This window comes from Mirounga angustirostris, unplaced genomic scaffold, assembly GCF_029215605.1.
Source record: "Mirounga angustirostris isolate CCGP_5_RB_7025 unplaced genomic scaffold, mMirAng1.0.hap1 SCAF_4, whole genome shotgun sequence".
NCBI lineage: Eukaryota > Metazoa > Chordata > Mammalia > Carnivora > Phocidae > Mirounga > Mirounga angustirostris.
Window position 1 is genome coordinate 158,603,056 of NW_026991712.1, and position 21,793 is coordinate 158,624,848.

Sequence of the window (21,793 nt, forward strand, 5' to 3'; positions counted from 1 at the left end):
TCATGATCGCAGGATGCTAGGATCGAGCCCTGCACTAGGCTCCTTGCTCACTGGGGAACCTGCTTCTCCCTCTCCCTCTGCTGCTCCCACCTGCTCATGCTCTCTCGCTCTCGCTCTCTCTCTCACTCTCCCACTTGCTCTCAAATAAATAAATAAAATCTTTAAAAAAAAAAAAATCACAGATTGTAGCCTTTTCAATAATTAAAAGATCTTTAGGGGCACCTGGGTGGCTCGGTCGTTAAGCGTCTGCCTTCGGCTTAGGTCATGATCCCAGGGTCCTGGGATCGAGCCCCGCATTGGGCTCCCTGCTCAGCGGGAGGCCTGTTTCTCCCTCTCCCACTCCCCCTTCTTGTGTTCCCTCTCTCGCTGTCTCTCTCTCTCTCTGTCAAATAAATAAATAAAATCTTTAAAAAAAAAAAATCACACAGATTGTAGCCTTTTCAATAATTAAAAGATCTTTAGGGGCGCCTGGGTGGCTCGGTCGTTAAGCGGCTGCCTTCGGCTCAGTTCCTGATCCCAGGGTCCTGGGATCGAGCCCCACATCGGGCTCCCTGCTTGGCGGGAAGCCTGCTTCTCCCTCTCCCACTCCCCCTGCTTGTGTTCCCTCTCTCGCTGTGTCTCTATCAAATAAATGAATAAAATCTTAAAAAAAAAATCAAAAGATCTTTAAAAAGCAGATTACCTACTACTAGCACATGAAAGCACAAGGCTCTGCTCATTAAAGCCCCCTGCCCCCCCAGACCTCTGGAAACCGAAGGCAGAGGGTACTACTCACTGAGCGCTACAGAGCTTCTGCCAGGCTTCGTGATAGCGCACGGGCTCCTCCTGCAACGTGCTCGGCTCCAAGTCGGTAGAGTCTATGTACTGCGGGTCATTCGGGCAGGGGAGGAAAGAAGCAGGCCATGACTCCAGAGCCGCATTTTCCCTAATTCCCAAATGATACTGTCAATGCCCTGTCTTTCTTCACTTTAAAATAAAGTTTTAGGGGCGCCTGGGTGGCTCAGTCGTTAAGCATCTGCCTTCGGCTCGGGTCATGATCCCAGGGTCCTGGGATCGAGTCCCGCATCGGGCTCCCTGCTCAGCGGGAAGCCTGCTTCTCCCTCTGACCCTCCTCCCCCTGCTCATGCTTGTGCTCTCTCTCTTACTCAAATAAATAAAATCTTTAGAAAAATAAAAAAATAAAAAATAAAAGTTTCAAAATTATGATCTTCATATATTTAAACTTAGTAATTTTTAAATAAACTTTAAATTCTTTCTTATATTTTAAAATACAAATGTTGCCAAATCATCTGCCTCCCCAATCCGGCTCTCCACTGGCTCTATCCTCAGCCCGCTAGAGTGAGTCGAAAGTGTTCTCTCTGGGGGTGCCTGGGTGGCTCAGTCGGTTAAGTGTCTGCCTTCGGCTCAGGTCACGATCCCAGGGTCCTAGAAGCCCCACATCCGGACTCCCTGCTCAGCGGGGAGCCTGCTTCTCCCTCTCCTTCTGACCCTCCCCCTGCTTGTGCTCGTGCTGACAAATAAATAAATGAAATCTTTAAAAATAAGGTAAGATGAAAAAAATAAGTTAAATAAAGCGTTCTCTCTGTTCAGAATGCATTTTTCCCCAGCCCGCCACCTAGACTGCTTTCCATCTTCCACCTTCACTGAAGTGTAACTTACAGACAATAAAATCCAAGCATTTTAAGTGTACACTCTGATGAGTTTTGTCAAACATACACACAAAGGTGTCACGACCACCTCAATCAAAGATAAAGAAAATGACTGTCACCCCAGAAAGTCCCCTCTGCCCTCCCCCCCGCCAAACAACCCCCTCTCCACCTCCTGCCCCGGACACCCCCGGCTCTGTTATCACCACAGATGCCTCTTTTAGAACTTCATAGAAAATAAAAACACACACCACACAGCCTTCTGTGTCTGGCTTTTTTGGCTCGGTATGTTTCTGGAATTCATCCCTGTTGCTCTGCGTGTCACGAGTTTATTCCTTTTTATCCCTGAGCTGTTTCCCACTGTGGAAATACACCACAACGTGCATACTAACTCACGCTGGACATTTGGATTGGTCCCAGATTGTGGCTATGAAAATAATAGTCCTCTTGTATAAAAAATACTTTTTGTGGACATGTGTTTTCAGAGAAGATAGCAGGGAGTGGAAGTGCTGGGTCCCGGAGTAAGTGTACGTTTCCCTTTGTGGGAAAGTGCCAGGTCGTGTTCTCAGCAGTCCTGCCATTTCACCGGCCCACCAGCAAGGCACGGAGCTCCCCGTCCTCACCAGCACGCTCGGCCTCTCCTCTCCTCTCCCTGGGTGTGTCTCCCAGTGATTTAAGGTGCATGTATTCCCCGGACAACGGAAGGCACTGCCCTTGACTGCCTTTTCACATACATCAGGTGCAGCTTTCATGGAAGTGTCCACTCAGACCTTCTGCCCCCCTTATTATGTTGTTCATCTTTTTCTTACTCCTTCCTGCCCAATACCCTGCAATGACCTCCCCGAACCTCAGGGAAGACCCAGCTGTGGGCCAGGCAACAGGGTTCATGACCTCACAGGCCTGTCTCCAGACATCCCCCAGTTCACTTTTCCATCCACTGAGTAACAACTATTCCCCATCTCCAAGCCCTTGGATACACTCTACCTTCTGTCCGAATGCCCTTCCCTTCTGCCTCCTCCACCTTCCCGAAGTCTCCCAGAGTCCCTCTTGGAGGACATCCGCCCTCCTCACATGTCTACCCAGAGAGGTTCCCCCCGCTTTCCTGTGTGCTCCCCTCACACCTTTGAGACTTCACGGACTCATTCACCTCTCGGCCCCCACCATCTACCACGATAGGCACAGACTATGTCCAAGTGCATACGACAGATGAATGAGCCAAAGAACGAGCAAAAGTAAGTCAGGGAAGCATAATAAGATCCCATAATTCTTAAAACGTATACAGTAGGTCATTCTACAGGAACCCGTTCCCCAGGACAAAGCAAACTAAATCACAATGCTGAGAAACACGTGGAGGAGGAGGCGGCCAACCCCAACGCCAGTGGTGAAGACAGCCAGAATCTGAGCCCTGAACCTCAAGACTCCAGCGCCTGAAGAAGACAAGCAGGGGCCAAGCCCTGACAGTCCGTCAGCTCGGCTTCTGCCCATCACATCATGGAGCAGAACACAAGCAGGACCACTCATGGGTGCCGGCCGTGTTCCAGGCACTGGCCAGGCAACCGGACCCCCGTTTCAGAGAAACCTCCCCGCTCTCGGAGGTGGGTTTTAGCACTTGTACTTCACAGACCCGGTAGGTGGAATAGCAATGTGCCTCTGGTCCACCAGGGCTCCCCGTTCCCCTGGCGCAATTTTACGTGGTCACCTGATACTCAGATTCAACCATTCGCTCTTTCGCAACTACTACCCTGACCATCTCTCCCCTTCACTGTTTCCTGAAAATGTTCTACTATTCTCTCTCAAAGCCAGGAGCCAACCATGAATCCTTTCTATTCCTAAAAAGAAATGCTGAGTTCCAAGAATACAAAGCAGATAGGCCTATAGCCATCTACGAGAATCCAGAAACCCTCCCTGTCCATGCCTCAGCCATACGCGGGCCGCCCCTCCTTACCTTGATTTCTAACTTGTGGTTGATAGCCAGTGCAGAATGCTCCAGAGCTTTAATGACAGAGGCATACGAGTCTGAGAACTTGGTGTATTTGCCCACAAGGGCGATAGAGCAGGTCTCCAGCAAGCGATCATATCTATCAAAGGCCAAGAAACACCAAAGTATTTAGAACACAACGTATATACCACCATGAGATCAAAATTGCTTTCTTTAAAAAGAAAAACATCTCTGGGAACCATATAATGGGAACAGGTATGATCTGAGTTCTACATACAGAACAGTAAAGAGGAAGCAACTTTCAAATCCACGGGGCAGGCTTTGTAAAAAAAGTAGGATTTAAGAAGTGGGCATGAAGAAATGGCTTCCAAATCTCACACAAAGTTTTTCTTAAAAATTAAAATCCCAAAGAGCAAAAAAAATTAACAGACAATTCATAGGAGTTAATGTGATGAAGAGAAGAGTCAAATAAATCTTAGGACATTAACACAGTAGTCTATAGTCACCAAAAATCTTCATCATAAAGTGTAATTAATAACAGAGCAAAAACGTCTGTAATGTTGTATGAAAACAAGATCCCAGAGCCGTGTGCCATTTTTGGGGCTGCCTATGGATACACGTGGAAATGCACAAAGCCTGAAAGGGAGAATGTCCAAAGGAAAACCCCTATCACAGAGCAAGGCAGGAGCGCCCCTGGGCCCGCGCTCTGAGGCTGCGGCCACACCTCTGAAGCGATGCGGAGCATCGCTGAACTTTCAGAGGAATGGGGACGGTTCTCAAAGCGAGGAGCTTTGGCATCAGCAGTAACACGACTGGACACCCCCGCTCATCCTCTTCTGGTGGGCGGTGAGCGGCACATTCCCAAACCCAGCTCAGCTATCTGGGGGGGGCCCAGGAGCGCCCAGCCACGGTCAGCCAGCGGGGCAGGCCTCAGGTACGAGAGCTCGCCCATGGCCACTAGACACCTGTTCGCCCGGATTTCCTAGTTGACGGGACTCAAGGCCACAGGTGTGTGATCTGAGCTCAGCTCTGCCAGGACTTCCTCATCCCTGGTGCAGCAACCTGAGGGCTGAGCGCCTGTCTCTGCCTCTCTTACCACTGAGTCCTTTCCCAGCAAGAGTTGACAGCACAAGCAAATTCCCGGAGACCCTCCGGAAAAGAGAAATAAGGCCCGAACTCCCAGCAACTTATCACGAGGCAAACCTGTCTGCCATCTCTTTCCACTTCATCAGCATTTTTCGTGGCTGCCTCTCGATCGGAAGGTCAAGTCTCCGGAGAAAATAGTCCACTACTCCCTGCTCCTCTAACAACAGGGGGACTCGGTAGATGGATGAGACATCATGGACACAGATCACCTGCATAAAAACGGGCAAAGGTTATTTAATAAAAACAAACAAAAATGAACTGGGCTGGCAGCCTCCTACTGGCTATATCACCTTCAGAAAATAACTTCTAAATCTGAAAATGGCATGGCCAATTTTCTAGAAAAACATACATTACCAAAACTGACTCAAGTACAGAATAAAAAATTAGAGGCTAGTCTCTTATGAACATGACTGCAAAAATCCTTCAAAAAAAATAAATCAGGGGCGCCTAGGGGGTTGAGTCGGTTAAGCATTGACTCTTGATTTCAGCTCAGGTCATGATCTCAGGGTCACAGGACTGATCCCCACGTCGGGCTCCATGCTCGCACTCAGCACACAGTCTGCTAGAGATTCTCCCCCTCTGCCCCTCCCCCGCCCACCCTCATTCTTCAAAATAAAATCTTAAAAAAAAAAAAAAAAAAAATCACAAACCAAACCATAAATGTAGTTTAAAAAAAGAAAAAATTCATGTCCAAGTAGGATTTGTCCCAAGAACAGTGGCTGTCAAACTTGGCTGTACATTGGAGTTGGGTGAGCTTTTAAAAATTCACAAGCCCATAGTGCACCCCACGCCACATAAACTAGAACCTCAGGAGGGCAGGGGGGAAGCAGGCATAAGTAGTTTTTCAGGCTGAGTCTGAAAACCGCTGCATTAGGATATTTAACAGTGGAATTCACTACATGAACAGATTAAAAAGGGGGAAAAAAGTCACCTCAGTGGATAAAGAGCTAATAAAAATTCAAAACCAAGCCATAGTAAAAATTCTTGGTGAATTAGAACTATCAGGGAAAATGTGAAAAACATAAAGAAAAAAAAAGCCCATAGCAAACATCATTTGGTTCTCAATATTTAATATTAATGCTTAATCTTTAAAGTCTGAAACAAGGCAAAACTGGCCACTATCGCTACTTCTATTCAGTAACGTACTGAAGATATTACCCACTACAATTAAGTAAGAAACACACACACACACACACACACACTATATATATATGAACTGGAAAATAAACAACTGCCAAGAACTGCATACAGTATTATTCCTTATCCACAAAAACCCTTAGAATTTACATGTAAACAAACAGAACTAGCAGAATTTCAGCAAGGCAGGGTTCCTATACATGGGTCATATCTAATTAGAAAATGTAATTTTTTTTTTTTTAAGTAGGCTCCATGCCCAGTGTGGAGCCCAACATGGGGCTTGAACTCATGACCCTGAAATCAAGACCTGAGCTGAGATCAAGAGTCGGATGCTCAACTGACTGAGCCACCCAGGGGCTCCTAGAAACTGTCATTCTTAAAAATATGCCATTCATATAGTTGCAAAAATTATGAATACCTATAAATAATCCTAGAAAAAAAACTTTACAAAGATAAAGAAATCTTAAAAAAAAAAGCACCTTTAATAAGAAAAACATTACAGATTACTATTGAAGGACAGTCCTTCCAACAAAAGGAGTTGGAGCAACTGGCTATCCACCGGCAAAAAGACGAATTTCAACTTTTATTAGAAAGTTGCTATCCATAAAAGTTAACTCACAATGGATCCCAGGCCTAAATATAAGACCTAAAATTATAAAACTTAGAAGAAAACACGAAATCTTTTTGTTAAATGGAGTTCTTGGACAGGATACCAAAAGCACAACCTATAAAGAGAAAAATGGATAAACTGAAGTTCATCAGAACGTAAAAGCTTTTGTGTTCCAAGAGATACCATTAAAGAAGTAAGACAGCCATGGACTTGGAGAAAAATGTGCAAATCATTTATCTGATAAAAGACTATTATTCAGAATATACAGAGAATTCCTAGAACTCAGTAAGATAAGTAACAAAAAATAGGCGAAAGATTTGCAATTCAAACTTAAATCTAGACACACCTGTCACATTTTTAATAGTATTTTTTAATAACCTATCCTATCACGGAATGGAATTACCTTCGCTTGCTAGGATAGAAATACCTCAGATAAATGAAATGCCTAAGAAGGTTGTTCTTAACAATGAAATTATTCTGATGCTCTACATACAGACAGCTCCCGACTTACAAGGTCTGCTTTAGGATGGTGTGACAACAACACACATTCGGTAGAAGGGGTACTCTGCATTTTGAATTTTGCTCTTTTCCCAGGCTAGCAACAGGCCGTTCACTCTCTCACGATGTGGGGCCGCAGCACCAAGCCGAAGCCTGCAGGCGGCCCCGCCGTCACCAGGGCAAACAACCGACATGCTTTGTTCTGTACCCACACGACCACTCTGTTCTCCGCTTTCAGTACCGTGTTCGATGAATTACACAAGATAGTCAATACTTTATTGTAAAACAGGCTTTGTGTTAGACGACTCTGCCCACCTGTAGGCTATTATAAGTCTTCTGAGCACATTTAAAGTAGGCGAGGGGTGTTAATGCAGTTTCGACTCAGGATATTTTCAGCTTACCACAGGTTTCCTAGGACTTAGTCCACCGTTAAGTCCAAGATCTGTATCTGGCAGGAAGCAGAATTCCTGAGACAGAGCTCCCAGCCTGGGAAGCACACTGGGAACACTGATCTCGGGCCCCGGGCCACGCTCACACCCAGACACCTGAGTGCTCGCGGAGATGGGGGGTCAGAGGCTGTCCTGCTCTCTTCACTTCAATGCCAGCGACTTTAACTTTCTGACCCTTGCTTCCTAATCCCCTGTAGTCTCGTAAATGAACTGCTCTTATTTGAACACTGCTGGTTCCTTCTCTCCCCCTCAGGCCAGCCGGGCTCTCCTGTTTCATCTCCTGATCCTCAGTAACCCAGCAGCAAAGCAAACCACTCACAGCCTAATCACAAATTCCTGGACCTCAACCTCCCTGCTCCTCTCCTTCAGCCAAGCCGACTGACCCGCAGCCACAGTCTCAACTTACCACCACCAGGCCTTCCCGACCGTGCCCCACACTGGACATAGAACAGGTCCCCAAATTCTGAATTTCCTATTTAATAGGTACCCTCCATGAGGACATATAACGGAAAAGACTAAAAGAGGTTTAGAGCCCACGCCACCTTAGACACTAGGCACCAGGGATATAAAGCTGAGTGAAGTGGTCCCTGCCTTCAAGAAGGTAACGGGGACACACACACACACACACACACACACACACACACACACACTCCGAGGGGCAGTGTAACAGGCCCACCACCAGCACCTGTGACTCACACAGGTCGCCCAAGAAGGATCAACCGTGAGGTCTGAGGGGGAGGCGGTTTGACAGGTAAAGCTTCTCGGACAATACTGGGTCCCAGCTGAGCCCTGGAGGATGAAAATGATTAGGAGACAGCCAGGCCAACGGGGAGGGCGACACCATGCAGTGTGGCTGGAGCGAAGAGTACAAGGAGCAGGGAGAGAAGAGGCCGGAGAGGTCAAGTATGTCCAGAAAACCACAGACCAACAGCATCAGTTCCCATGAACAGTCTACTGTCTCGAACTGTGAGATAAGCAGCAAGCCTCGTCAAAGTGGCTAAGAGACCTCAGGAGAACCAGAAGCAAACCACGACTGACGCGAAGATGGAATTTCGACTTACTTGTTCAGGTTCGACGTGGCAGAACATCGAGATTTTCTCTTTCACTGACGTGTCGAGAGGATTTGAGCACCTGCACACAACCTAGCAGTAAACAAAGTAAGACATTCAGACAGAAGAAAGGGATTACGGAGCTGGGGTTTTTTCCTGACTGAAATGAAAACAGACATCACCCCATGAAGCCGGATGAAAATGTTAACTCCAGCACAATGCAGGCCAACTATGAAAACAGGACCTGTTTTCAAAACTGAAATTCCTAAAATCCCACGCTGGAGAAACGTTAACAGGGTGGCGGTGCAGATGAACACGCAGATCACGAACTACAGGAACCAGCTGGGGTCTTCCTCAGGTAAAGGCTTGGGTAGGAGAGAGGGGACAGTGAATGATGGACGCAGAGGAGCGACAAGGCACGACCTCAGGCAGGCCCGTGAGGCTCAAAGCACTAACCGTTTCCCCACCATCATCGAAAAGCATGCCAACAAAACAAAGGTCTTATCTGCTGGGGAGCAGACATACATACATTCATTCATTCATTCATTCATTCCCTTCCTTCCCTCCTTCCTCCATCTTATCTTTGTCCTTCTTTCTTTCGCTCTTTTTTTTTTTTTAACTGCAGTATAGCTGACACACGATGTTACATGGGTCTCAGGAGCAAAACACAGTGATTGGACCCCCTACCCTATGCCGTGCTCACCACGAGCGCAGCCGGCAGTGCCTCTCAACCCCGGGCCTTAGTCACTCCCTAACCGGAAGTCTGTGGCTCCCATTCCTCCTCCCGCCGCCAACCACCAGTTTGTTCTCTGTCTTTATCGGTCTGTTTCTGCTTTTTGTTTGTTTTTTCGATTCCATATAAGTGAAGTCGCATGGTACGCAGAGGAGAGATTTAATTAGGCATGCAAGATCACGCTGAAACCAGGGCATCATAAAATCTTACCAAATCCGGAGAAAGCCCGAGCCCTCTGAGCTCCCGAACGCTATTCTGGGTGGGTTTGGTCTTCTGCTCCCCTGTTGAACTTGGCTATTTTACAAAAGGGAAAAAAAGTTCATTTCTCTAGGATAAAGAATTTTCAGGATGAATTTTCTCTGAACCCCTTTTATTGATCAGTGTCTGTTTTCATTTTTGTCAAAGGCGCACGTACACGTATTTTAGAGTCGGACAGTTCCACAAGGTCCGTCCTAACGACAGTGGTACTGGTGCCCACCGAGTCCCTCCCCTTCCCCAAACCCCAGGGCAGCCACCCTCCCACTCTTAAATGATCCTTCTGGTATGCTTCATGCTACTTCTTGACATGCAGTTTGAGACATTTCCTATTGATCCCCCTGTTAGATAGAGGAGGAACCCTCTCTCCCTACTACATAGGCACCTGTCCTGTGCCTACAGCCCATCTCATGATCTCCCTCCAGTGTTACATGCGTTTCAGTATTTAAATCCTGCCCATCGTAAACCATGCACCTTTCTGTCCAAATTTGGTTTGTTTTTCTTGGGTTGGTGTTTCTGTTTTGTTTTGTTTTCTTGGCATGCTGAGCTTTGTTAAGTACTAAATTATCTCTATTCTCTTCTCACGCTTCCCAGATTTGCTGGGTACAGAATTCTAGGCTGGAAAGCATTTTTCCCTGAGCACTTGTAAAGAAATAGCTTCACTGTCTTCTAGCTTCTAGTATTGCTGCTTAGAAAGTGTAATGCCTTACTAATTCTTGGTTTTTCTCTTTACAGCCTTTTAGAGTATCTGCCCCATGGTTATGAAATTTCACAGTGATGTGCTCTTGCTCTGGGTCATCTCCCATTCAGTATGCTGGGCATTCGGCGGGTCCTTTCAATCTAGAAACTAACATCCTGAAATCTCCTTGAATTATTTAGATCAAAGGATCAGAAAACTTTTCCTGTAGAAGGCCAGGTAATGAGTACTTTTAGGTTTTACGGGCCATGCAGTCTGTCACAAGGACTCGAACTCTGCTGTCTGAATACAGAATCGCCATAGACAACACATGAACAGGTGGGCACGGCTGTATTTCCATACAACTTTATCTGCAAAAACAGGGGGTGGGCTGATCTGGCCTTGTGGGCACAGTATGCTGACCCCTGGTTCCAATGACTCGTCCCTCCCTGTTTCCCTAGTATTTTCTGGAAATCCTAGCCCAGTCCTCTCATTCTCTTACCCCTGCTCTCCCATTTCCTCTCTCTTGATCTCCCTGGGTACTTCCTGGGGTAGTTCCTCCACCTTCTTTCTCTCAAGTTTTTTATTCCCGCTATCCCATTTTTAATTTCCAAGAATTCTTTTCTGTTCTCTGAATGCCCCCTTCTTATCTCCAGTTTATCTCCCCTTTGACTCTCTGAGGACATTAATGACAGATTGTTCTGGTTTCTAAGTTTCCACTTCCTCCAGAGCCAAAATTTTCTGTGAGTTCCCCTTTGTCCTATTGTTTTGATTTCTTGTGCATCTAGGTGCTTTCTCCAAATGTCTGGTGATCACTGGCCACCAGCTGACATTTAAAAGCTAACTGGAAGTTCTGAGTGAGTGGGTGGGAGGACCCTGGGGTCCTCACTATTTCACTAGGGAGCCTCTGAGGGCAGTGTGTTTTCTCCTGGGCTAGTCATAGACCCCATCGTGAACCTCACGTGGACAGTCCACGCCTGGCTGTGATGATTCTAGAACCCAATGGCAGAAGAAAGCAGGGTGTCCCAACAGCATTAAAGTGCGCTTACCCCCATGGTTTTACTTCAGTATTACCCCTCTTAACTATTGCTAGTATCTGCACATCTAGAATCCCTCTCCAGAGAAAAAGCTTCAGTCTTCTGCCGAGGTGGGAAAGGGACTGATGTCCAAGTGTGCACATTAGGGAAGGAGATGCTGGGTTCTAGCTGCTTCTCAAATAGCAGTTATCACGAGATGCCCCCAGCCCCCTAGTGCACGCGGCACTGCCCCTTCCTGAGCCTTTGGGGGTTGTGCAGGGCAAAGAGGGCTGCTTCTCAGCCGGCCCTGCTGCAGGCTCACAATTCTGCTCTCCCACGACTAAAGCAGCAGCTATTTCACTTTCTACACGTTATCTGCTTTCTGGCTTCCCATGTTTCATTCCCATTGACTCCTTCATATTATCTATCTTTGTGAGTGTTTCTCTTTAAAAGAAAAAAAATTCCCTTTACTCTAATTATAGCAGGGTTTCACCAGGTAGTAGAGACAAATGGACATTTTCAACCCACCACCTTCAAATGCAACTTCCCTGGCTATTCTTCTAAATGTTTTCCATCTGATCTTTTCACAAAGTATGATTAGAATAATTTTAAATTCACAAAGAAGATCTTTATTCCCTGCACCTCACGTATCTAAAATAGGTAAGGGATGAAAGCCATCCTCTTCTCTTTCTTCTCCATCCCCCCAAAGTAAAACTCCAGTGCCTTACCTGAGGAACAAGACTGACATGAATATTACAAAAGTTCTCTCTCTTGACCTTGAACTGGAACTGACGGAAGGCCTCAATAAAGGGCATGCTTTCTATATCTCCCACTGTTCCACCGAGCTACAAGAACAAAGTTATTGTAGAGGTCAAGCACTAAAGGTCCCTCTCGTGCTTTAGTTTTCTAACAAATGCACCTCATCATCTCAGCCCGGTGATCAGCAACAGCATAATGTGGACTCTCCGAGCCCGGCTAATGTCACTTAGCAGTAACTGACATTTCCTTATGCTGAAAGGTTACTTTTCTGGACAGGCTCTCCATTCCCCAAGGTTATAGATCTGGCCAAGAAAAAGTTCAGGTGAAAGAGACACTAGAAATTTTATTTGTACAAAGTCACGAGGCAAAGAAGCCTAAATCTTATCTACTTAGTTAGCCATAATAACTTTTGTATGAAAAAGTATCCGTTATAAACAAACTGCTGGAATTTCTGAGTCCGCTATTTCTGTAGGAACACAGATCCAACAGCTAGGACCAGCAGAACAAGTATAAAGAAACTGAAAGCAGTGGGGCTCATTCAGAGAGATGAACGTTCCTACCAGAGGAGAGCTGAAGGTCAGCTGACGTTCTCAAGGGACAGAGGAAAACGTGTCCTGCCACTCTTACTGGTACAGCCCACAGTGAGCGAATGAACACAGGCTGAAGAGGAGAACCGCTCGCACAGGGGACTGTTGTCAATGGCGTGGCCATTCCCATGACTAGTTCTGTGCCCAGCCCTGCCCCACTGCGGTGAGGAGGGTCAAGGGCCTCACAGGGCACTGTCTTATCAGGTGCTGATGGCAGACTAAGGAGGTGAATGTGTACATTTGGTTAGAAAAGACTCATACAAACCTCAATAACACACACTTGAGGTTCCAGGCCATCTTCATCCACAGGTATTAATGCCTGTCTCATGACCCACTCCTGGATTGCATCTGTGATGTGAGGAACAACTGGAAAAGAGAAAAGAAATACATACCTTACACTTTTCTGTCAGCACTGGTGGAGGCAGACAATTTTATTTATTTATTTGACAGAGAGAGACAGTGAGAGAGGGAACACAAGCAGGGGGAGAGAAGCAGGCTTCCTGCTGAGCAGGGAGCCCGATGCGGGGCTTGATCCCAGGACCCTGGGATCACGACCTGGGCTGAAGGCAGACGCTTAGCGACTGAGCCACCCAGGCGCCCCGGAGGCAGACACAACTTACGTGCGAGGCAGACACACTTACGTGCCGCAGCCTTGGCCTAGAGTAGTGATGGGGTCATAAAAATATTATTGAGACCACTTTTTTTTTTTTGATCAAAGCTCTTTTTTTTTTTTAAAGATGTGTTTATTTACTTATTTGAGAGAGAGAGAGAGCAAGTGCACGAGTAGGGGGGAAGGAACAGAGGGAGAGGGAGAAGCAGATTCCCCGCCGAGCAGGGGAGCCCGATGCAGGGCTCGATCCCAGGACCCTGGGATCATGACATAAGCCGAAGGGAGATGATTTAACCGGCTGAGCCACCCAGGCGCCCCTGTTGAGACCACTCTTAAACGGCATTTAAAAACCTCTGAGCTCACACTCCCTGTGGCCTCCTTTCCAGGTTTCCAAGTTGTGGCTGGACGCACAAGAAGGTAAGGCCAAGAGTGTGTCCAGAACCCACATCAGAGCCCTTGTACCCTGTGTAGAGGCCACCCCGGCTGCACCCCACTCATCAGACCCGCTGGCCACCCGCACCACTTACTGCTGAAGGCAGCCACTTCACACGGGGTGCTTTCCAGGCCCCTATTCCGGGATGTTCCAGCTTACCAAAGGATAAACAGCCCCCGGATAAGAGACAGTACGGGAGGGCAGGGTGGTCAGGAGCGCAGCCTCTGGGGCCAGAATGTCTGGATTCATACCTCAGTTCCACCACTCATCAGGTCCGGATCCTTGAGTGATCACTTAACTATTCTTAAGCTCGATTTCCCTATCCGCTCAGTGCAAATAACAGTTTCTACTTCAAAGTTGTGGGAATTTTATGCGACACCACTGGTAAAATGCTGGGCAGAGTGCCTCCCGGGCCGTGCCCCCGGGGTAAAGCCGGCTACGGCTCAACACTTGGCTCAACACTTGTTAAAATCCTCGTCCTAGGACTCAGGAGGCAAGCCCCTCAGGGGCAGGGATTACTGTTTAACTTGCTGCCTGTTTAACCAGCAGGGCCTCAGGCACAAGGCTATTCCTTATCTATTCCACACTCAGCAGCCAACAGGATCTTTTAAAAATGCGAAACAGAGCACCCCCCAACCCCCCCACCCCCGTTTTAAACTCTTCAGTGGCTTCCCAATGCTCTGAGTAAAATCCAAACTCCGGGGCCATGGCCCAGAAGGTCCTGGGTAAACTGGCCGCAGCCCCCCAACCTCCCTGACGGAGTGCCCGCAGTCTGGGCCCCTGTGCTGACTGTGCCCCCTCCTCCACAGGCCCCCGGGCGGCCTCTCCGCGCAATTGCCCCCTCGTGGAGACTCCCCCTCACCACCTGTCCAAACAAGCTGTCCCCACGCACTCTCTCTCCTCACTATTTACTTCCTTCACAGCTCTCATCAGACATCTTGTTTCATCGGTTTGTTTTGGTGTCACCCACACGCTGGCCTCCGTGGGGGCGACAGTCTCACTGGTCTTGCTCATCACGTAGCCCCAGTGCCAGGGAGGGTGTGACCACAGCTGAGTATTCAAGAAATATGTGACGAACGAATGCATACACGAATGAATACACTGGAGGCCTAGAACAACAAACTGATCGAGATCATCCTAATTCCTAACTGATCCCCTTTCTATGTGTCAGGAACTCAGAGAGACTTTCTTGCCCTCCCAACAATCAGGAAGGGCAGGTGTTATCTCCGTTTGACAGAAAACGGAACCAGATCCCAAAGAGGTTCAGCAATCTGCCTGTGTTCACAAAGCTGGTAAGTGGCAGGGCTACGACCTAAACATGACCCCGTGCACCCCGAATCGGACCAGGGTGGCCCCAGACTAGAGCTGGCTGTCAGCGTGACCCTCGGCTTTCAGTTCAGCGAAGTCTTAAGCCAAGAGCAGAGTCACTCTCATAACTCAAAGAAAAGACACTTTTCAGCACCTCCCCCCCCACCACCAATTTGGACTTCCGCCATTACAGTAGACCAGTGGTTTTCCAACCCCTTTCAAGAGTGGCAATTTTCCCAAATGAACGTGGTGGAGAACCCCAGGGCACAGACAGACAGACACAAGTGAAGCTGGCTGGTGAGGATGCAGGAGGACTGGAGCCCCGCCTCTCTGACTCCCCCAGGCCCATGTGCGCCCATGACCGGCCTGCAGACCACTATGCACAAAGAACGTTCTCTTCCTACCACTGCTGAAATCAGCCCCAGATGCATGACACATACACACCACCGGGCTCGCTGCCCTGACCTAGCTGCCTTCAACAACTCATACTCCTCACGCATAAAAACAGCAGCCCTCTGGACTCACATCCTTCGAGGGGCTCACAGCTCCAGTGCCATTCACAGAGCGGCAGGGGGTTTCTTCACGTGATTTTTTTTGAGTAGACAGCCGTACAGCTCTGAATTTTCAACCAAAGGCATATGTCAGTAACAATACCTTGACACCTTCAGGCTGAAATTGCACAGAAAGTAAATTTCTGCACACAAGAGAAAGCAAACTGGTTAAGATTTTTTTACACCTTGAAGGCAAATACAGTTTTACCTTGGACGGTTTTCCCCAAGTAATCTCCTTTGCGTTCCTTGTTAATGACATACTGGTAGATCTTTCCAGTGGTCAGATTATTGTCCTTGGTGAGGCGGATGTCAAGGAAGCGCTCATAGTTCCCCAGGTCAAGGTCGACTTCCCCACCATCATCCAGCACAAAAACTTCACCTGTGATGAACAGCACACGTGGTCAGGGGAAGTGAAAAACATACGTCAGGGTAAACGTGAGTCTCAAAATGTAAACACGCGGATAGAACAACATCTGCTTTACCTTGATGTGAAGCAGAGAAATTTATTTCTAGAAAACTAAATATGACACAAAAGAAAGAAAAATCACCAACCATTCTCCAAAAGGTAATAGCATACTTCCAGCCTACCAACAAGCTCCGTCTGAATCAGGAAGTAACGAGAGAGCATGGGGCGGAAGGAAAACATAGCCTCCAGGGCCACAGATATAGGGAGCTTTACAGGAGTGTGGGGTCTGCTGCCCAAAGAAAAAGAACTTTCAACAAAGCCTCCTACTTGAGCAGAAAAAGGTTTCAGACGGAATAAAAAGCATGAATTCCTTCAGAACTCACACCGGATATTAAGGTCCTGGTGATTAGAAAAAACCAACGTGTGGGCTACACTTTAGTCCCAAACAAAGTTGTGAAACTCAAAGTTTCCCCCATTCCTTTGTTTAGTGTTCATTCCTTGAAACGTCATTCTAGAAGTTTTGCCCATGATGGTTCGTTCTTACCATCACAACAGGAGACGAGCTCAAAAATGGGAAAGGAAGAAAGGTCTTCTTTTCCCCCTCAGACAGAGGTTTCTATTACAGAAACCTCTAGACTCTCACGGCTACATTGCCTGTTTAGATTTCTGCTTCCTCTCTGTCTAGGTGAGAAAAGCAAATTCTGCTACACCAAGGACCTTTCTGGAAGGCAGGAAATGCAAGTTACGTTATGCAAAATGCACACAATTTCCAAGTACTGACCCTGTTCTTCCACCTACTCCACAATTATTATTTTAATAAAAGAAAGAAATGCATTGTGCTTACCATGTTCATAGGGAGAGAATGTTCCTGCATCAATGTTAATGTATGGGTCAATCTTAATTGAAGTTACATGTAAACCACATGACTTCAGTATTGTGCCCACGCTGCTGGCAATGATTCCTTTTCCGATTCCTGATATAACACCACCAGTAACTAGAATGTACTTCATTTTACTTTTTGACCTGGGAGTGGGAGAAGGAAAAATTACAAGTAAGCCAGATCTCCACAAAGCACACATATCTCAGTTCAAAGGCTAGCTCTGTATCCTCCAGGAGCCTGTTTCCCTATCCGCCACACGACTCCAGAAGGTTGTTCTGTGGGACCCTAACAAATACTTCTTGGGATCACTGAATGGCTTTAGTCAAACAGGAGTTGAAAAACAACTTGCTAATCTAATAATGCAGCTTTTGTTTAAAGCTTTGACAACTAACAACCTTGAGAGACAACCTAATAAAAAATAAAATGTAAAAATTTAAAAACAGCTCTGTTGATAAAACATTATGCTCCAAATGCTGGCTGACATAACCACCGGACCCTGGGGTACGGAAGCAGGCACCTCATTATTTTCCCTGAACTGGAAGAAAAAAAGATTTCAATCTTGGATGAGCATTCCGATTGCCCACGAAAGACAGAATGTCTCTGGCTAACCTACAGTGTATCACCAAGAAAACACAGCTTCTCCAGGTTTTGGAAGACAGAATAAAAGAACTTAAACATTTAAAAGGAGTTGCAATGAAGCCTAAAAATCCTTTAATTAGAGGTCGTTGTCTCCTGTTAACAACTTACTCCTTGTCAGCAATCTCACTCAGATGTGCCATGAGGAGAAACTGTATATACTGGAGGAAAAGAACATCAGATACCAAACCAGCCTGAAGCACATAATGGGCAGAGGACTCAAAGAGAGTACAGATTCGATTAAATCCAACGAGCAGTGCAGCTTTGGCCGGGGAGGGAGGAAACAGATGTGGTGAGAGATAAAGAAGTGGATGGAGGCAGGAATGACAGAGGCATGACATGAGGCGACCGCAACAGGCTTGCCAGGGAGAATTCATCACTGGCCCCTAGCTTCAGAGGCCCAGACACATCACTTGGTCGGTAAATCCAAATGTGACCAAACTGAGAAACACAATCTCCAAGTAGAAGAGAATGCTTGCTTTGGCATGGTCAGGACATTTTCCTCCTCCGGGAACACTTCATGTGAAGCCAAATTATAATAAAAATAAGCTAAGAAAGGAACAAGGAAACTGGGGAGTTCTGCTTCAAGCATTCCCCTGCCCCACTCCTCCCCAAGGCAGGAATGAATACACTTGGCAAAGTAAGAATGCTCAAAAGGACTTCCCCCCTGGATAGCAAGGAAAACACCCAGACCATGACTTGCTCTTTCTATCCTGTTACAGCATGTTCAAAAGCGTGCTCCCTGGTTTCTGCAAAATGTATATGGGGTTCCCATAAAGCCTTTTACAGACAGATAAATCAGAGAAATGCTGTTAAACAGTCAGTTGGTTTAATGCCAGACCTCCAGTAGCCTTTAATAAGTTAATGCACACTGTGAGCTCCCCAAATGTGTACACAGTATACAGTTTTCCCAAACTAATTTGACCCCAACTCCCTAATATTGAGGGGGGGGCGGATACTACTTTCATCACCTCACAGTCAAATGGCTTAGTGACACATGAATATTAGACGTGGCTACATTTTAGATGTGTTCTAATCAGGTCTATCCCTGACACTATGACCGGTCTCAGACTCAATTTAAATGTTCCCAGAAAGTCCGAGCGGGTTATGGAGCAGGTTACTTTTCCAGAAGACTCATCTCATCCATTTGCATTTGACTTGCCCCAATTTAACGTAAGAGGGTAACAGCTCTCTTGAGGGGAGATTCCTGCAGTCTCCCCCAGTGCATGACAGTGAAGATTCCACTGTGCTCAAGGACCAGGTGGGAGAGGCTGACAGGACACACACTGATGAGTGACCGACACCCCCCCCCATGTAGGTGCTACTGTGCTACAAACTTTGGGGACCACAAAATTTTTTTTCTTTTTTTTTTTACTTTTCTTTGCATTTATTTTATGCAGAATTTACTACCAGGCTATAAGTTTCTGGGACCACAAAATTTTTTTTCTTTTTTTTTTTTACTTTTCTTTGCATTTATTTTATGCAGAATTTACTACCAGGCTGTAAGTTTCTGTTTCTTCCATTTCTTCTGGGATCTTTTTCTTCTGTGCAACCTCCTCTTCTGGATTAGGGACAATCTGCTCTTTCTCAGGAAGGACCATCTCAATGTGGCAGGGTGAGTTCATGTATGGGTTAATCCAACCGTAAGCCATGTGACACCACATCTTGGGGACTTTGTTCACCTGGATGTGCTCAATGACGACCCTGAGGGGGGACACTACTCTGTCACCTCTAAACCCCTAAGTTCATGTGCAGTGAAAATTCAGCACTCTTTTTGGGCCAGCGACGCGGCGTGCAGCCCCACTGTTTGGCCCGGGCACAGCTACCAACCACCATTGTAGCAACAGAATGGCACACATCACGTCTACAAAGTGACATCCTTCAGACACTTGGTGGCTTTTTGGATATGCATACCCTTGATGGCCTGAGCGGTTTCATGTGTGTTAAGGTAAACACAAAGATTTGAACCTCCTGATTTGCATGATTTTCTGGGTCAAGCGAAGAGTGAACCATTTTCAGAGATCACCTCAGGCTGCTTATGGGAAGAGCGGAGACCACAAAACTTAATCAGATCTGGGCTCGTAACTCAAGCTGCTGGCAGTCCAGTTAGAGAAAAAAACATTTACAAATAAATGAGTAATCCAGTGATGGTGGGAAACAGGGACAACATATGAAAGGCGTACTTGGAGAAGAGAGAGCTGAAAGCTTTCAGTGACAAGACCAAGGTATAGATCATGGCCCAGCAGAAGAAGGTGTGAGAAATTGAGGCAGGGAGAAGATCCAGATTGCTCCTGCTTTGTTGACCAGAGACTTGCAGTGGACTCACTGTAAGACATAAAGCATGGGGAAGGGAACAGAGTGAACAGGAAGGTGAAGGCCATCTATAGAAAACAGAGGTAGGGCCAAGAAAAGAGATAGGGAAACATGGGGGGAAGACAGTGGGAAAGAAGTTGGAAATGTAAGCAAGGGACCAAATCATGGGGAAACTTGAGTGTCCTATCTGAACTTTATTCTGAAGGCGATGGACACATCAGAAGGCTTTCGAGCACAGAAGAAACAAATTAAGATGCATCAGACGCCCTGGCTGGCTATGTAGGTAGAGCAAGTGACTCTTGATGTCAGGGTTCTGAGTTCGAGCCCCACCTTGGATGTAGAGATTACTAAAAAATACAATCTTTATAAAACAACAACAACAAAAAAGAATTCTAAAAAAAAAAAACAAAAAAGAAGGTGCCCAGCTGGCTCAGTCGGTGTAGCATGTGACTCTTGATCTGGGGGTTGTTGAGTTGAAACCCCACGCTGGGTGTAGAGATTACTTAAAAATAAAAAATCTTAAAAAAAAGTGCATCAGAAGAATTCAACAAAGATGGAAAGGAAAAAAAGCTTTTTTGTTGTGAAAAATGTTTTGAGATCCACCTCCAGCCTACCACTTGTGTACTGAGACCTGTCAGGTCACTCAAGCTGCCCAAAGCCCGGGTCCTTACATGTGTAAAATGGGGCGAGAATCTCCCGCATCGCCTGTCACCAGGACTGTTGAGGACTGGACATTATAATGAGTGTGGACCTAAGTGTGCCACGCAAACGTAGTGAACTTCTTTAAACCGCAGCATGCTCACTCCGAGCGGCCGGGAGGGGAGCGGGCCGGCTGTGGGGCCGGAGGGGCCGCACCCGGAGCCCGGCGGGCGGGCGAGCTGCAAGGCCCCTTCCGCCCCCGGGAGTCGGGGCGCGCCGGAGGGGCCGTGGCCAGGCCGCCGAATCCATCCCCCACGCGGCGGCGCGTCTCGGACCTTGAACCGCCCCCCAGCCAGGCTGAGGCCGTGCGCCAGGGCCGGGGGGGCGAGCGCCGGGGTAGTCCCCACCGAGCGGCGGCCGCCGGGGCTGCTCCGGGAGGGCTGAGCAGAGGGGCTCCCGCGTCTCTAGGGCCCTCCCGGTCCCACGCGTCATCCCCGGCCCCCGGATCAGCCGAGCCAGGCCGCGCTGAAATGGGCACTGCCGGCCCCCACGGCCCCGGCCCCGCGGCCTTTCCCGCCGCCCCGCGCCCCTTGCGGCCCGGCTTCCCAGCGGCGCCCGGCCACGCGGCCCCGCGCGCGGGAGCCGGCTCCTCGCCGGCCTGGCCGCCCGCCCGCCCCACTCCCGCTAGGCATGCAGCCCATTGGTCAGGCCTGCGAGCCACCTCACCCTGATTGGTGGAAACGGTGTCTGTCAACCGGCGGTGTGGCTGTCCCGCGCCGGGCTCAGCTCGCGCCGCCGATTCCTGCACGGGAGAACAGTTCCCCCGGGATCCCTGGAGTCAGCCTACCTGAGGCCGGCCTCCAGGCCTGCCGTCGGCTAAGAAGCTAGGGGTACGACGCGCGCGCTGGGCCCCCGGCCGCTAGTGAACCAGCCCGGCCGCATGCGCCCGGCAGTCTTTCACGGAGGCGGGCTCCAGGCGGTGCGCACGCAGAGGCGGGGGGCGGGGCGGGCGCGCGGACCCTCCCCGGGGCGGGGTCTGGGTGCGCGGGGCACAGGGCCCCGAGTGCGCAGGCGTGGGGGGACGCGTTGTCTCGTCCGGGTGGGCGGCGCTGCGGGGTTGTCCCCGCGCAGCTGACGCCGTGGACGCGCAGCAGTTCGAGACCAGGCTGGTGGCGGCCTTTCTGCCTCGCAGCCTTTGTCCGCAGTCGGTGGTCCAGGCTTCCTCTCTTGCAGAAGAGGCCGTTTTTTGGGCTCACACCGGGCAAATCTGTCGTCTGGCTCCAGCAGCCTTCTAGAGGAGGCTAGATCCATCACACCATGCCTCTGAACCGTCCGACCTTGTGAGCACCACGTTCACGGCTACTGGTGGTGCGACCCCACCCCAGCTCTCCCGCCACGCCCTCTGGACCGAGGGACAGCGGCAGTGTCACCCCCGGCCGGCCTCTAAATGGGAAAGCCTAGAAGGATGGCTGGGCACCGACTCCTTCCTCCTCTGGCTTCCTTGCCCCTCATCTGCC

General features: G+C 48.4%; 1 protein-coding gene and 1 pseudogene across 3 annotated transcripts in view; both read right to left on the reverse strand.

The window, feature by feature from the left end:
• CTPS1 (CTP synthase 1) overlaps positions 1–21,272 on the reverse strand; it is a 31,464-nt gene extending 10,192 nt beyond the window's left edge. The window contains exons 1-10 of one of the 3 annotated variants that reach the window (XM_045897960.2): positions 21,124–21,272; positions 16,653–16,831; positions 15,611–15,781; positions 12,766–12,866; positions 11,883–11,999; positions 9,418–9,501; positions 8,487–8,567; positions 4,789–4,940; positions 3,592–3,724; positions 776–864 (exon numbers count right to left, since the gene is read on the reverse strand). In XM_045897960.2, the coding sequence (XP_045753916.1) occupies positions 776–864; positions 3,592–3,724; positions 4,789–4,940; positions 8,487–8,567; positions 9,418–9,501; positions 11,883–11,999; positions 12,766–12,866; positions 15,611–15,781; positions 16,653–16,818 (1,094 nt within the window). In that variant the 5' untranslated portion in view covers positions 16,819–16,831; positions 21,124–21,272. Of the gene's footprint in view, positions 1–775; positions 865–3,591; positions 3,725–4,788; positions 4,941–8,486; positions 8,568–9,417; positions 9,502–11,882; positions 12,000–12,765; positions 12,867–15,610; positions 15,782–16,652; positions 16,832–21,002 lie in introns of all 3 variants that reach the window. The other 2 variants (XM_045897959.2, XM_064589356.1) reach the window with 2 other exon arrangements.
• Positions 16,840–20,917, reverse strand: LOC135364194 (large ribosomal subunit protein uL22-like; annotated as a pseudogene).
• Positions 21,273–21,793: the final 521 nt, after the last annotated feature.